Source organism: Chelonoidis abingdonii, chromosome 14 (assembly GCF_003597395.2).
Source record: "Chelonoidis abingdonii isolate Lonesome George chromosome 14, CheloAbing_2.0, whole genome shotgun sequence".
In the NCBI taxonomy this organism is placed as follows: Eukaryota; Metazoa; Chordata; order Testudines; family Testudinidae; genus Chelonoidis; species Chelonoidis abingdonii.
This window is the reverse complement of record NC_133782.1, coordinates 10,352,448-10,365,315: the sequence shown is the minus strand read 5'-3', so window position 1 is coordinate 10,365,315 and position 12,868 is coordinate 10,352,448. Positions and strand designations below refer to the sequence as shown.

General features: G+C 44.0%; 2 protein-coding genes across 3 annotated transcripts in view; one reads left to right on the top strand and one right to left on the bottom strand.

Annotated features, from left to right (window-relative positions):
* Positions 1 to 3,548: 3,548 nt before the first annotated feature.
* Positions 3,549 to 5,939, bottom strand: PPP1R3D (protein phosphatase 1 regulatory subunit 3D). The gene has a single exon (XM_032782632.2). The coding sequence runs from the start codon at positions 5,017 to 5,019 to the stop codon at positions 4,096 to 4,098; it is 924 nt and encodes a 307-aa protein (XP_032638523.1). The 5' UTR covers positions 5,020 to 5,939; the 3' UTR covers positions 3,549 to 4,095.
* Positions 5,940 to 10,015: 4,076 nt separating this feature from the next.
* The window catches only part of FAM217B (family with sequence similarity 217 member B), a 12,968-nt gene continuing 10,115 nt past the window's right edge, over positions 10,016 to 12,868 (top strand). Inside the window, exons 1-3 of one of the 2 annotated variants that reach the window (XM_032782636.2) lie at positions 10,016 to 10,524; positions 11,783 to 11,894; positions 12,001 to 12,086. In XM_032782636.2, the coding sequence (XP_032638527.2) occupies positions 10,430 to 10,524; positions 11,783 to 11,894; positions 12,001 to 12,086 (293 nt within the window). In that variant the 5' untranslated portion in view covers positions 10,016 to 10,429. The remainder of the gene's footprint in view (positions 10,525 to 11,782; positions 11,895 to 12,000; positions 12,087 to 12,868) is intronic. The other variant, XM_032782635.2, reaches the window with a different exon arrangement.

The following is a 12,868-nucleotide window of genomic DNA, read 5'->3' as shown; positions in this document are numbered from 1 at the left end:
ATAATGGATGACCATTTTTACTAAATTCCTTAAACTTTTCTAGTTTTTTTTCAGCTGCTATGCAAACCCAGGAGCTTTTCCCCTTTCAGTTTTACATTTTAGCCTACCAGTCTAGGCTTTGAATAGCTCTTACTAGCAGCTATATAGGCTTTTAACTTTCAGTTCTTGTAAAAATAGGTTTGAGACTAAGCTTAGATATAATTTATTTTCCCCTGAGGGTTTCTCATGTTCCATCTCTAGCTTTTATTTTTTAAACCAGCTGGACACATACTAGGCCCAACAATGTTTCAGTTTTTGACTCTGCAAAAGTTAACTGGCATACTTGGAGGCTCGGTCTTCTCATATCTGAAATTTGGCCAGAAGATTGAGGCAAATCCCCACTTTTCCAGCCACCAGGGAATCTCTAATGTCTACAAAGAGCAGCCAGGACTTCAGTTTTGAAGGCTGTATTCAAAAGTCCCATATACATTAAACTATGCAGTACTTAATAAAACTGCCTCCACAGGATTCGGGGGCCTGGGAGAAAGTGGTGGAGCTGCGGTGCTTGTATTCACCCGGTGGTGGTCCGGGTCTTCGGCGGCATTTCAGTGGCGGGGGGCCCTTCAGTTGCTCTGCAGCTTCAGACCAAAGACCCAGACCACTGCAGGGTCAGGGCTCACAGGGCCCCTGTAGGGCCCGGGGCAAATTGCCCCACTAGTCCCCGGCCCCCTGCCTCTGGGCGGCCCTGGTTCCAGGTGGTTCAGAGCTTTCAACCCTTTAGCTTAAGCTTGTAGGCCATTCCTTGTAGCATGACAGCCCACTGCATTACTATAGTACCAGCCCTGGCATTTTTTTAAAAATAGAAAATGAAAGATAAAAGCTGGTGCAGTTCAAAAGACACTGAGCAGTGTGGATGTCTGATTGATTTTAAAAGTTTTGTATACTTTGCCATTGCAGAGCTAGGAAAATCAAAATGAGCAAAAAAGAGTTTAGGTTAGTTTTGAAAGCCCCTTGGCCTGTTAACACCCTGTCAAATAGGTAACAGCAACTGTGTGCAAACTTTTAGCATTTTCAGCTGTTAGCTGTCAGCCGAGAAATTGCTGATTTAAAAAAACAACAACATATATTAGGACAGCAGATTCCTAGGGATTCTCAGTTACAAGTTCCTTTCTACACAGGTGTAGCAGTGCAAAGGGGGCTTAAAGAGGGCAGAAAATCCCTCCTTCCTATAGGGCCTACTCGGTCAATGAAGAGTTGTCATAACAGCTCTACTCTGGCCCTCCTCCCAGACCTAGTAGGGAGTAGTGCTGCATGAGCAGCCAGAATGCACCACAGCTGTTCTCTGCTTTTCAGGGCCCATAAGAGCAGGGCCCCAGAAATACTGAAAATACAGGTAGTTCAAAAGTGGCCTAAAGGCACATTTGCGACCTTATCTAATTTCTGCTATGGAGTAACTGAGAATTAGACACCTTAAGGTTACGCTACCATATTATAAACTGTGGGGAAACATTTCATTAAAGAAATATGCTTTAACATGTTTCCCCAACTGATTAGAATATAATTTCATGGAAGAAAAATTGTCTATTAGGTTTGACCTGTGCAGTAATACTAGATATTTGATGGTTTCAAGCTTCTCAGCCAATTAAATATTACTTTAATAATCAGTCATATTGAAATGATATACATTCTGTATGTGTTCTTATAGATTATAAGGCAGTTATTATAGAGAGCACCTTCTATACATGGATATCAAAACCATTATAAAAAGTGAGTATTATTCCCACTTTACATAAGAGAAACAGATCATGGAGGGGTTGAATGACTTGTCCAAAGTCATACAGAAAACAGTAGAATGGTGGGGAATAGAACCTGGATTTTCAGATTGCCACTCTCTGGTCTTTCCACCAGCCAAATCTGCCTCTTAATGGTATTAATTGGGATAGTTCCCCCACAGGATTTTTATATTTTAAGACATATTGATTATTTGGCAACCAGCAGAGGAGAGTGGGAAATATCCTTTGTCAATTTCAGCTGGTGATTGACAACTGAAACTTGAAAATGAGGAATTCCAAGAGTTACCTAGAGACTTTAGGTACCAGACGGTACATTTAAAAGAGCGGTTTTTAAGCTCTTTGGCCTCTAAAACTTGCCATAGTGACCTATTGTCTACTTTGTTAAAATCAATGTTAGGACAGGACGTTAAAAGTGCTTAAATAAAAAAACAAAGCTGATTAAGATTAGAATGACATCTCCAGTCCAATTATTTTATGTATGCACTTTTAAAAAAGTAATTGTTCCTTATTTTCTTTAATGAACTTTTTTTAAAAAAGCATTAACATTTTAAGTTGCACAGTAGTTGGATACCAATCACTTCTTAGGTGTTTAATGACATAAGGCTGCACTGGATAACACAGGTGTGTGCATATTTGTACTAGTATGCACCTGGTTGTGTGTGTTGCTTATGGCCTTAATTTTCAGAAGTGATTAGTGATTTTGGTGCTTCAATTTTTCATATCCAACTTGAGACACCTTAAAGGGGCCCTGATTTTCAGAAAGTGCTGATCACCTGCCTTCTGAAAAATCAGTCCCCTTTAAGGTGCTTTTAGCTGACAACTCCAAATTCAGGCACCCAAGATCACAAATCATTTTTTAATATTTAGGCTGTATTAACATATCTAGCTATCTGAGAAGTTTTTCACACATTTTCATAACTGCAGATGTCATCTCCTATTTTCCAAACTGAAGCTTGCATATATCACAAAAAATGTATAGGCTCAAATCCTCACCAACAAACAGGCAAAGCAATAAGCTGAGTACTGAGAAGGCCATTCTCTCCAAGTGGTTGCTGTGTTCCCACTGCCGCAGAGGGGAGACTTCTGCCCGTGGATCCAAGCAGACATGGATTTACCAGCCATGCCACTGACCCTCCCTGAAGACCCCAGTTTTTGCTAGAGAGGAGGGAGCCCATAACTTCTTGTTCCACTGGTCAAAAAAGATCAGAACTAGCTAATTTTAGGATTCAAAATATTATGGTAATAGTTAGGGTACTGGAAGGGAGGGCTAGGAATCACAACTCCTGGGCTCTGTTCCATGGTTCTGTAACTGATTCAGTGTGTGGCCCTGGTATTCAACCTCTTGTGTCTGTTTCCATTTGTAAATAGGCACAATTACCTGTCTCACATGGGGGCAGTGAGGCTTTTTTCATTAACATTTGTATTGGGCTTTGAGATCCTCAGGAGGAAGATGCAATTAAAAGTGCAAAACTGCTCTGGTTTTGTTTAGAGAAAATAGTTATGCAAGAAAAGAACAAGTTTGTATTTTAAAACTTTATCCAAAGAACTGCTTGAACCTCCCCTTGAAAATATCAGGCCTTCCCCAAGGATGCCAGCCTTATGGTTTAAGAAACACATCTTAGCAAGAATCATTCTGGCTGTATCAATGGCAAGCACTGGAGATTAAAAATAATAAGAGAAAGAAAAAGAATCAGGTTAAAACCTTATTTATGGGGACCCTGTCAGGTAGTTTCAGATCAACAGTTAGATTTTGTTAAATAATAATAAAACCAAATATCAATAGAAATATTTTTATGTGTTTAAATAGGAATACAAATAATTTGGATATAAACATTGCCCTGCAGTGTTTTCAGCACTGGAATTATGCCCAAGAACCAAGGTAATACTACAAACAAAACTTTAACAAAAAACTAAACCTAACCTGTTTTCCAGTTAGTTAAGTGTATAAAATTAAACAGTATAAAATGGTGACAAATAAGTTGGAATTTTAAGTTTTTGTTTACGTAAAGAATTATTAGTAACACAATTTTCCTTTTGATATATTTAGCCTGACAGTGTCCCTTTGAGCCAGTTCTGCCCTGATTCCTGTCTATGAAATCTCTTTGAATCCCATGAAGTCTCCAGGGATGTAAATCCATGCAGATTTTGGTCCTTTATCCTTTCTGAAGCTCTTACAAAAAAGTTTTGTACAGATCACTTGTTACTCTCATTTTGAAACATCTTTGCCTCTTGAATAATTTCTGTGCTGTCAGAGAAGCAGAGAGGAACACCAAGGAAGAAAAGGTCACTGCAGCCATTTCATATCCATATATCTTCTTCCTGCTCAGAAAAAGTGGATCCAGCTCTCCTCACATTCCCTCGGCATCTTGAGAAGGTGACTCCTGCAGGTGAAGCTGTAGTTCTTACCTTGGTTGTTATCCCAGTACTCCTGCCCATTGACACGATATCTCACTGCAAACTGGACTACAGAGCACAGCTGGAGGAGGAAAGGAGGCATGGGGAGAAAGAAAATGAAGACATCAGCTTGGCCCTTCCCATCCACCTCAAGATTGCTGCTGTGCCAATGAGCACACACTTCATGCACGCTCTTCCACTGGTTGAAGGTGTAACGCACAGACACCTGCTTCTCAAAGGCCAAATTGAGAACTTGGATAGTGCCACTGAGCCCCAGGTCTGAGCTGGTCACACATTCTAGACACACCAGCTGCTGATGAAGGCGGGTGGAGAAGTCCACACAGTCCACAGGCTGCTGAAAGTCAGGCACCAAGCACTGCATGGTGATCTCCATATCCAGCTGGCTGCAGCAAAGGTCCGAGTTGATGGAAAGCCTGGAGAGGACATGCAAGGGGATGGATGGGTCCTCCCCAACCTGAAAGACTTTCACTTCAGCCAGCTCCAAGCCCAATGCATCAGCAAATCTCACACGGTTTATGCGGCTTCTCTTGCACCCAGGAACACGGCATTGTGCTGCTGTATTCTTCAGCCTCTCAGGGGAAGTGGGCAAAGACCTGGCTCGTCGGCGAATGATAGGCTGCAGGTGTGGGTCACAGCTGACAGTAGTGCTGCTCTGAAAATGACTTGGATGTGGCTCCCTCTTGGGTGGGGTGCTCAGACTGGCTCTGCTGCCACGCATTGGCTGGTGCTCCTGTTGCCACCGTTCTGGACCCAATGCTTCTTCAGCCCTTAGCATGTTCTGATACAGATCAGAGAGGTAACTAGAGCTCCTCTGAGGGACACGTAAATCCATTGTTTCCTGAAGGCAAGGTGACAAAGTTGATGCTGCAGCTACTGAAAACTGTCTCTTTTGTGACAGGGAGGGGGCTCTGGGATGACAGCAGTCACAGAGGCTGTGACTGAGTATTTGAGGTTATTGCGCTGGATGGTGTAACTAGCGTTGGCTGAAGTGGTACAGGGTGTTGCAATAGATGACAGGAATCTGGAACCTATTGCGCTAGCCTGAAGAGAATTTGAAGCTAATGCACTGGATGGAAGGATATACGTCGTCTCACTGGGTAGAGAATTCAAGGCTAAAAGGCTATTACGCTGAATGGTGGAGCACGAGCACTCGAAGCTATTGCACAGGCTTAGGTGGGATCAAGGCTGTCACACTGGATGCCGGTGGACTTGTGGCTGTCACAAAAGCTGGAGGCAGTTGTGCTGGATGCTGGCGGATTCAAGGCTGCTGCACCTGTTGAAGACAGACTGCAAGCTGTTGTGGTGGGCACTATGGGGGTTCCAGGTTGTTGCATACACTCAAGAGGGACTGGAGGCTGTTATGATGGATCCAAGACGCTCGCCCTGAGTGGAGCAAGAGTCGAAGCGGTCCCACTTGATGCTGGATGATTCAAGACTCCTGCACAGGCTGGAGGGCTCTCGGAGGTCACTAGGCTGCAAGGAGGCAGAACGGAGGCTGTTGCACAGGCTGGAGGAGGAGGAATCGATGCTGTGTCACTGGCTGGAGAAGCAGGAATCCAGGTCTGGAGTGGGGGGGAAGAGGCGGCGCTGCAGCCCACCTCTAACCCCGCCCCTCACACTACTCTCCTACGGCGCTCGTCCGCTCCAGGGTGGGGGTCAGACTCAGCCCCACCGCAGGCCGAGCGCTGGAAGCCGCGCAGCAGCCAGATCCCAGCGCGCTCAGGGTTCCACCCGCGCTGCGCCTCAGCGAACAGATTGGTTTGCAAGATGGGCACGCAGGCCACGCCCCCTCCGACGCTCTGGTGCAACGCCCGTGTCTGCCCCAGGATGGTAGCGCCTCCTCCCAGGCACCTCTCCTCAGCGACAAATCGTACGGTCCGGCCCCCCAAGCGCATGCGTATTAGCGGAAACGAAGCCGCTGCCGCGTGGGCGGCCCCCTCGGTTTGCCCTTAGGTGCAGGCAGGGTCTGCTGGCAAGAGCGGGAAGAAGCTGGGGGGGACGCGGGAGGTGAAAAGGCGGGAAAGTACTTGTACGCAGTGCGTCAACAGATTGTTTGTCAGCACCGTGGCCGTGCCGGGTTTATAATGGTGCCTCAGGATCCGGGGGAAGCCCCCCTCGGGCTTCCCTTTCCCCCCGCTTGTCCCTGGGCGTGGGCCGGCTGGCTGGGCTCTCGTCCCGGGGGTCTGTCCGTCCCCAGCGCGGCTGCGGCTCCGGCTCCCGGGGGGGGGTCTGCTGCCCGTCTCCTGGGGGCCCCGCTCACTTCCCTGCTCTCGGCCCCCGCCGCGGGAGGCTTGGCCGGGGTGATCGTGCTTCCCCTAGCGGGCTGGAGCCGTCCGCCGCTAGTGCGGCCGGGCCGCGCTGCCAGAGCAGTGCGAGGAGCTGCCAGCTGCAGGGGTTTGCTGCTTGTGGGGAGAGCAGACCTCACCTCCCAGCGGGGCTGGTTCGTGTGGCTCGGGGTGGGGGACAGTCCATGGTAACACTTAGCTGGCTGGGGTGGGGCAGAGAAACAGGGAGGATGATCTGGGTGTGTTTTTCGCAGGGCAGCGCTTTTGCTTTGCAAACACTCTGGCTCCCCCTTCACGTCAGAAAGCAGTGGGTTTAAATTGCAGCAAGGGCGGTTTAGGTTGGACATTAGGAAAAACTTCTGAACTGTCAGGATGGTTAAGCACCGGAATAAATTGCCTAGGGAGGTTGTGGAATCTCCATCATTGGAAGTTTTTAAGAGCAAGCTGGACAAACACCTGTCAGGGATGAATTAATACTTAGTCCTACCTTGACTAGACCAGGTGACCTCTCGAGGTCCCTTCCAGTTCTGATTCCCCTCGCTGGGCAGAGGCAGCTACTGGAGGGTATGGGGGGTGGGGAGGGTGAGAGGGAGCAGCTGCCTTCTGGACAATGATGCTGGAGGGTAGGTAGGAAGCCAAAGGGACTGTGATTGTGACAGAGTGCTCACAGGGCTCCTGTTCTGTCTGCGGCCGGATAGGCAGAGCCAGCTGCATGAGGAAGCAGCTGCTTTGTGTGGAGAGTAGGGGCATTTCTCCAAGTGCATGTCACACTTGTTACTGTACAAATCAGACCATGCTGCCTTGTGTGTGGCTTGCATGTGGCATGGTGATTACTTGCTCCCAGTTTTCCCCATAAGAGTTCATCTTGACTGTTTTTTATTCTTTTAGGATCATTCTTATCTTGTGTCATTTCTTCATAATTGAAAAGACTTTCACTGTCAGCATGATTGCATGTCAGAAACCAACATATATGCTTGGACATCACTGATTCTTGCTGTTTTTTGCCATTGTTTTTGTGTACAGCTGTGTTTTCCAATGCTGGCCTCTGCCTTAGGGGTGAGCACATGGGTGGCCATGGGGTCAATGGTAATCTTATACCATCTTCATGGGCATAGCAACACCTGGGGACATAAGTCTGTGCAGCTCCGAAAATGGTCCTTTCTTCCAGCCCTTATTGGGGTAAGCTGTGGTAACACAACACTGATATTCTTAATTTATCTCCTTTGTCTGCTGCTACCACTTTCCCACCCTTTCATCTCCAACTAAGCTATGCCAATCGTACTGTATACAGAAATAGCGTAACAGAGGTGATTTCCTTTTGAGGAGACAGATGAGAGAATATGCTGTTGGTAATCATGACCAAAATCCTGTTGCCAGTTCAAAACTGCATGACATCTTGGTGCATATAACTGTGCTACTTGCCATCAGTCTATGTGGCATTAGTTTGTCACCACATGCCAGCTTCAGTTACGCTGTGATGACACAACTGAAAAGCCTCACAGTGGTACCATTGCAGCGAATGACATGTTATGTGCCTATATAAATTACCACAAAACTTCTCTCCCTTGGGGGGCGGGGGGTTAATTTGGAAAGGAGAATACCAGAATAAAGGAGCAAGTGGTATGTATTTCCCCCTCAGTCTGAGTCTCTGCCACTATAAGGTGAGAACCTGCTTGACAGAAACCTCAGTGGAGTAAGTTGAGGCATGAGGAAAAAATCATAGGTCTGTGTGGGAGGGGTCAAATCTCTTAACAGCTAGAAGGTTAAATGCACACTGGGAGTCAGAGGGGTGTGTGGGGAGGGAGCTGAATGCTAAACTGTCACATCTGCAGACTTAGAAGCCTTTATACCAGTGATTCTCAAATTTTTGTACTGGCAACCCCTTTCACACAGCAAGCCTCTGAGTGCGACCCCCCCCCCAAATTAAAAACACTTTATTATACATTTAACACCATTGTAAATGCTGGAGGCAAAACGGGGTTTGGAGTGGAGGTTGACAGCTCACAAACCCCATGTAATCACCTCGCGACCCCCTGAGGAGTCCTGACCCCCAGTTTGAGGATTCCTACTTTATACTATTCCATAGTTTGTCAACCTTCTAAAATAAATTAGGGCTGTCAAGCAATTAAAAAGATTAATCATGTGATTAAAAATAATTGAATACCATTTAAATATGTTTTGATGTTTTCTACATTTTCAAATGTATTGATTTCAATTACAACACAATACAAAGTGTACAATGTTCACTTTATTTTTGATTACAAATATTTGCACTGGAAAACAAAATATTTTTCAATTCACCTAATACAAGTACTGTAGTGCAAGTTCACTCAGTCCTACTTGTTCAGTCAATCATTCAGACAAACAAGTTTGTTTACATTTGCAGGAGATAATGCTGCCCACTTCTTGTTTACAGTGTTACCTGAAAATGAGAACAGATGTTCCTCCCCAACAGAATGCTCATCATTATACTTTATAGAGTAGCATTTAAAGCATTATTCCCCCCTCTGGAGTACAATTAGAATTGAGACATTCCAAGTAAAATGTAATATTTACTAAAAGTAAAAAAAAAAGTCATTAACTTTTAAAGCAAAGAAGTGATGCAAAATTCTCTGAAGGGAGAGTGATGCAAAATTTGCTCCCTTGGGGGAGGACAAGACCGAGAATAGACTGAGGGTGCAAATTCTGAGATGTTTTGCTCAATTAGAAATCACATCCCTTGGCAGGGCGGAAGACAAGTGGTTGAAGCAATTGCGGAAGGATGGCAGAGAAACATATCAGAAATCTCATCCCCACGTGTCCTCTCTCCTGGTCCAAGGGATGAGATTTCTGACGGAGAAGAGCAAAATGTTTAAGAAACTGCATTTTGCTACATCAGAACCAAGGACAGGTGAGGGGATGGGATTTTGGAATTGTTTGTCTGTCACCTTCTGGAAATTACATCACTTCGCTTTCTTTATCCCTGGTCCAGAGAATGCAGTTTCAAGGGGATAAGAGAGAGCAGCCCATAGACTGCTCTAGTCCAGGCATTTTCGATATACGATTCAGATTTAGGATTGCAGTTTTGGAAGGAGACGCAAAAATGAAATGGATGTAGTGTTAAAATTTGTTTACAAATATATACAAGGTCTATGCATATTTTTTTTTGACAAAAAGGCAGCTCAAAGGGAAAGCGCAGGTGCCTGATCACCTGTTCTTGTTATTGTAAAAGCAGAGATACCCACACCCATTGGCAAATGCGACTCAGCTCCACCCAATACTTCCGTGCAAGAAGAAGTTAAATCACAATGGAGCGTACGAAGGGTCGCTGTTCCAGTGCTACCGTGCATTTAAATACAGCCCTCTGCTTTTACAAGTGATCGTGCAGAGCCCTGTTTGTCAGCAGATTCCCAGGGGTACTCATGCTTTGGGACGGTACTGGCATAGCCTCCCCAATCCAGGGTCTGCTTGTCACGAGTGACTGGCAGCCTGTGCGTGATAAATATTGCAGCAGCAGCCGCCGAGCTTCCTGTAGAAAAGTATGCGTAGCTCCCTGCTGTCCTTGACCCACAATGCTTTGCAATTCTAATGGCCAACCTATTCCTCAGGGAGGAAGGGGGCAGCGGCGCTGTGCTGCTCTCTGTTCAATAGCCCTGGGAATGACAGCTCAACGAAGATCAGCAATAAGCAGATGAATAACGCAGCTGCTCCTTCAGCAAGCTTTGGGGGAGGGAAATATTGTTTTCCGGCACAGCTGGCTAGCTGAGTATTTTTATTTTACTGTTATAAAGATTAAATCACGTGTTTTCTGGGGGGAGTGCATGGTGTTTGTTTGTTGCATCCATAGGATGTGGTGATATTTGTATCCACTCCACTCTGTCTTATACGCAGAAAAGGTTGGAGTCCTTTGTTTAAGACTGTGAAAAACGATGTAAAAGAAAAAGTGTAACTTGCAAGTACTCTTTAAAAGGAATAATAATGGGACCAGGCATTCAAGATTATCCCTTACTAGTGCAAGGAGGGACACTGAAAAAGGACAGCCAAATCCATGAAACCCACAAAGGAATGGTAATGTAAGGAAATTATTTTCTCACTCTTTACTAGGGAAATACGTAAGTATTGCAGATTAGTATCTAACTGATTGTGTGATTCAGTGGGCTAGCCAGGGTCATTTATTTCCTTTTCATTTATCTATTTGTTTATTCAGAACGAAACAGATAATCAAATAGTTCATGTGCAGATCACAAAGTTAGAGGTGATTGTTTCCATGCTGGAGGGTCTGGGACTTGCTTTTATTATTTTATAATCCATTAAAGTGGCAACACATCATTTTTCCAAACAAAACACATGGTACTGACTCCAACTGAAAATGAATACTATGTATTGACAGAAATGAATTTTACTGCAATCCATTTGAAAGCAGACATGGAGGTAAAATATGGTGGTTGTTTTGAAGTGACATTTTCAAGCATTCTTTTAAACAAAATAAGATATAGTGCTCATGTGCAGTGCAAATACAACTTTTCTTATTCTTAGAGAATGCATTATTTTAAATGTTAAAATATTTTGGTTTTTTTCTAATGTGCCCCCAGAGAGAGTCTGGTTTATTTAAGGGAATACTCTCTGGATTATAATGTCAAATTGTCCAGGTCAGTAATGCATATCATTCAGTTTAAGTGTGTGTGGGATTTTTTGCTCTTGATTTAAGCACCACCCTGTAATCACACAAAACTGTGAATTTTGCTTTGTGCCACTGTTGCTAAATAGCTTCTATTAATATTGTAACAGACTGCACATTCTGAGCCAAATTCTGCTTACATCCTCATGAGTAATCCCTTGAGCATCACTGGCACTATGCACATAAAAAAGGCAAGCAAGATTTGGCTTGCTATATTCTTAAGACTGCATATTATTATAATTACTTTAGTTGTATTGTGGAACCACCTAGTCCGAGTCATGAACCAGGTCCTCGTTGTACTATGCACTTGCAAAACAACAGCAATATGGTTAATTACTGATGTTTGTAAATTGCTTTGAGATCCTTGGATAGAAGGTGCTATAAAAGTGTGAAGTATCACTGTTGAATTATCTATTTGTGAGTTAAGCACTTATGTGGCATGTAAATTAAAAGGGACCACCAAATATGCATGAAAAAGTTTTAGTGAAGCATAAATGAGAAATCCCTTAAATCTAAGAGACACTTAAGTATAATTATGACCGTCTCTTTCTTGCCCCCTTTTTAAAATTAATGTACATTGAAAATCTGTACTGAAGCTGTGATTGTTAAGTGTCTTGTTAATTAATTACAATATCCTGTTTGTTTATTGCTAGTTCCAGTGGTGGAAAGGGACATCCAAGTACCAAAGGGCTAGAGAAACCACTTTCCCCTGTGAGACCTTCTCCCAGCAGCTTAAGCAAAAGTATTTTAAATACCACCAAAAAGGTAAATCAATTCAAATCCTTTGCATATATAAAAAATGTGCTTATATTTTATGTCAGATTTTTCTTTATTACAGTTTTAGGTACACATATTTACATCTATTTTCTAGACTTTCCATTGCACCCAGGATGACAGCCAACCAAGTTTTCTTTACAAGGAAAGAAACAGGCTAGATGAGGCTCATCAGCAAAACAGGTAAAGTGTTTTATATTGTCTTCTGATGTCCATAGATTTTTCAAAGCTGCACATAAGTCTTCAGATGAAATACTGGCTTTGAAGTCAATAGAAGTTTTGCCTTTGACTTAATTGGGGCCATGATATCACCCTTCCTGTTCAGTTATCAGGAACACAGATTTAAGTTACCAATATTGGAACCTTGCTATCCTGCCTCAAAGAGCTTTATAGTCAAAATCAGATTTGAATGAAACAGGAGACAGCAAGAAAAAAAAAAGTCAGTTGTGTTTATAAAGACAACATTTCCCAACAGGAACCACACACTTACCATTGTTATTTCCTGGTCTAAGCATAATTAAAAACTGATCTCTCCAGTTCACCTCATTGTACCCATGGGCAAACGGTGGCTAATGTCTATATTTACTGTTTAGGAGCTAAGAGCAGAAGTTTTCTGGTTTTTAAACATTTAACCACACAGAGGGCTAGCTCCTCAGCTGGTATAAATTGGCAACGCTCAGTTGAAGTCAAGAGAGCTATGTCGGTTTACATGAGCTGGTGATAGGGCCTGGAAAGCCCAGCTATTTTATTTCTGTCTCAGATCTCTTCTTGCAAGAGCCTCTGTCGTATATTAATCCTCGATTTGAACATTAGAGTTCAAATATAAGGTACTCGCATGAAGTCCTCTAAGCTTAATCTCTAGCTTAGATCTGATAGGCTGCCACCATGTCAGGAATTGATAGGGCCTGACCCCCCTTTTCTCTCTCTGGTGTCCCCAACCCTCCCCTGGGGGGACCTCCAGATAA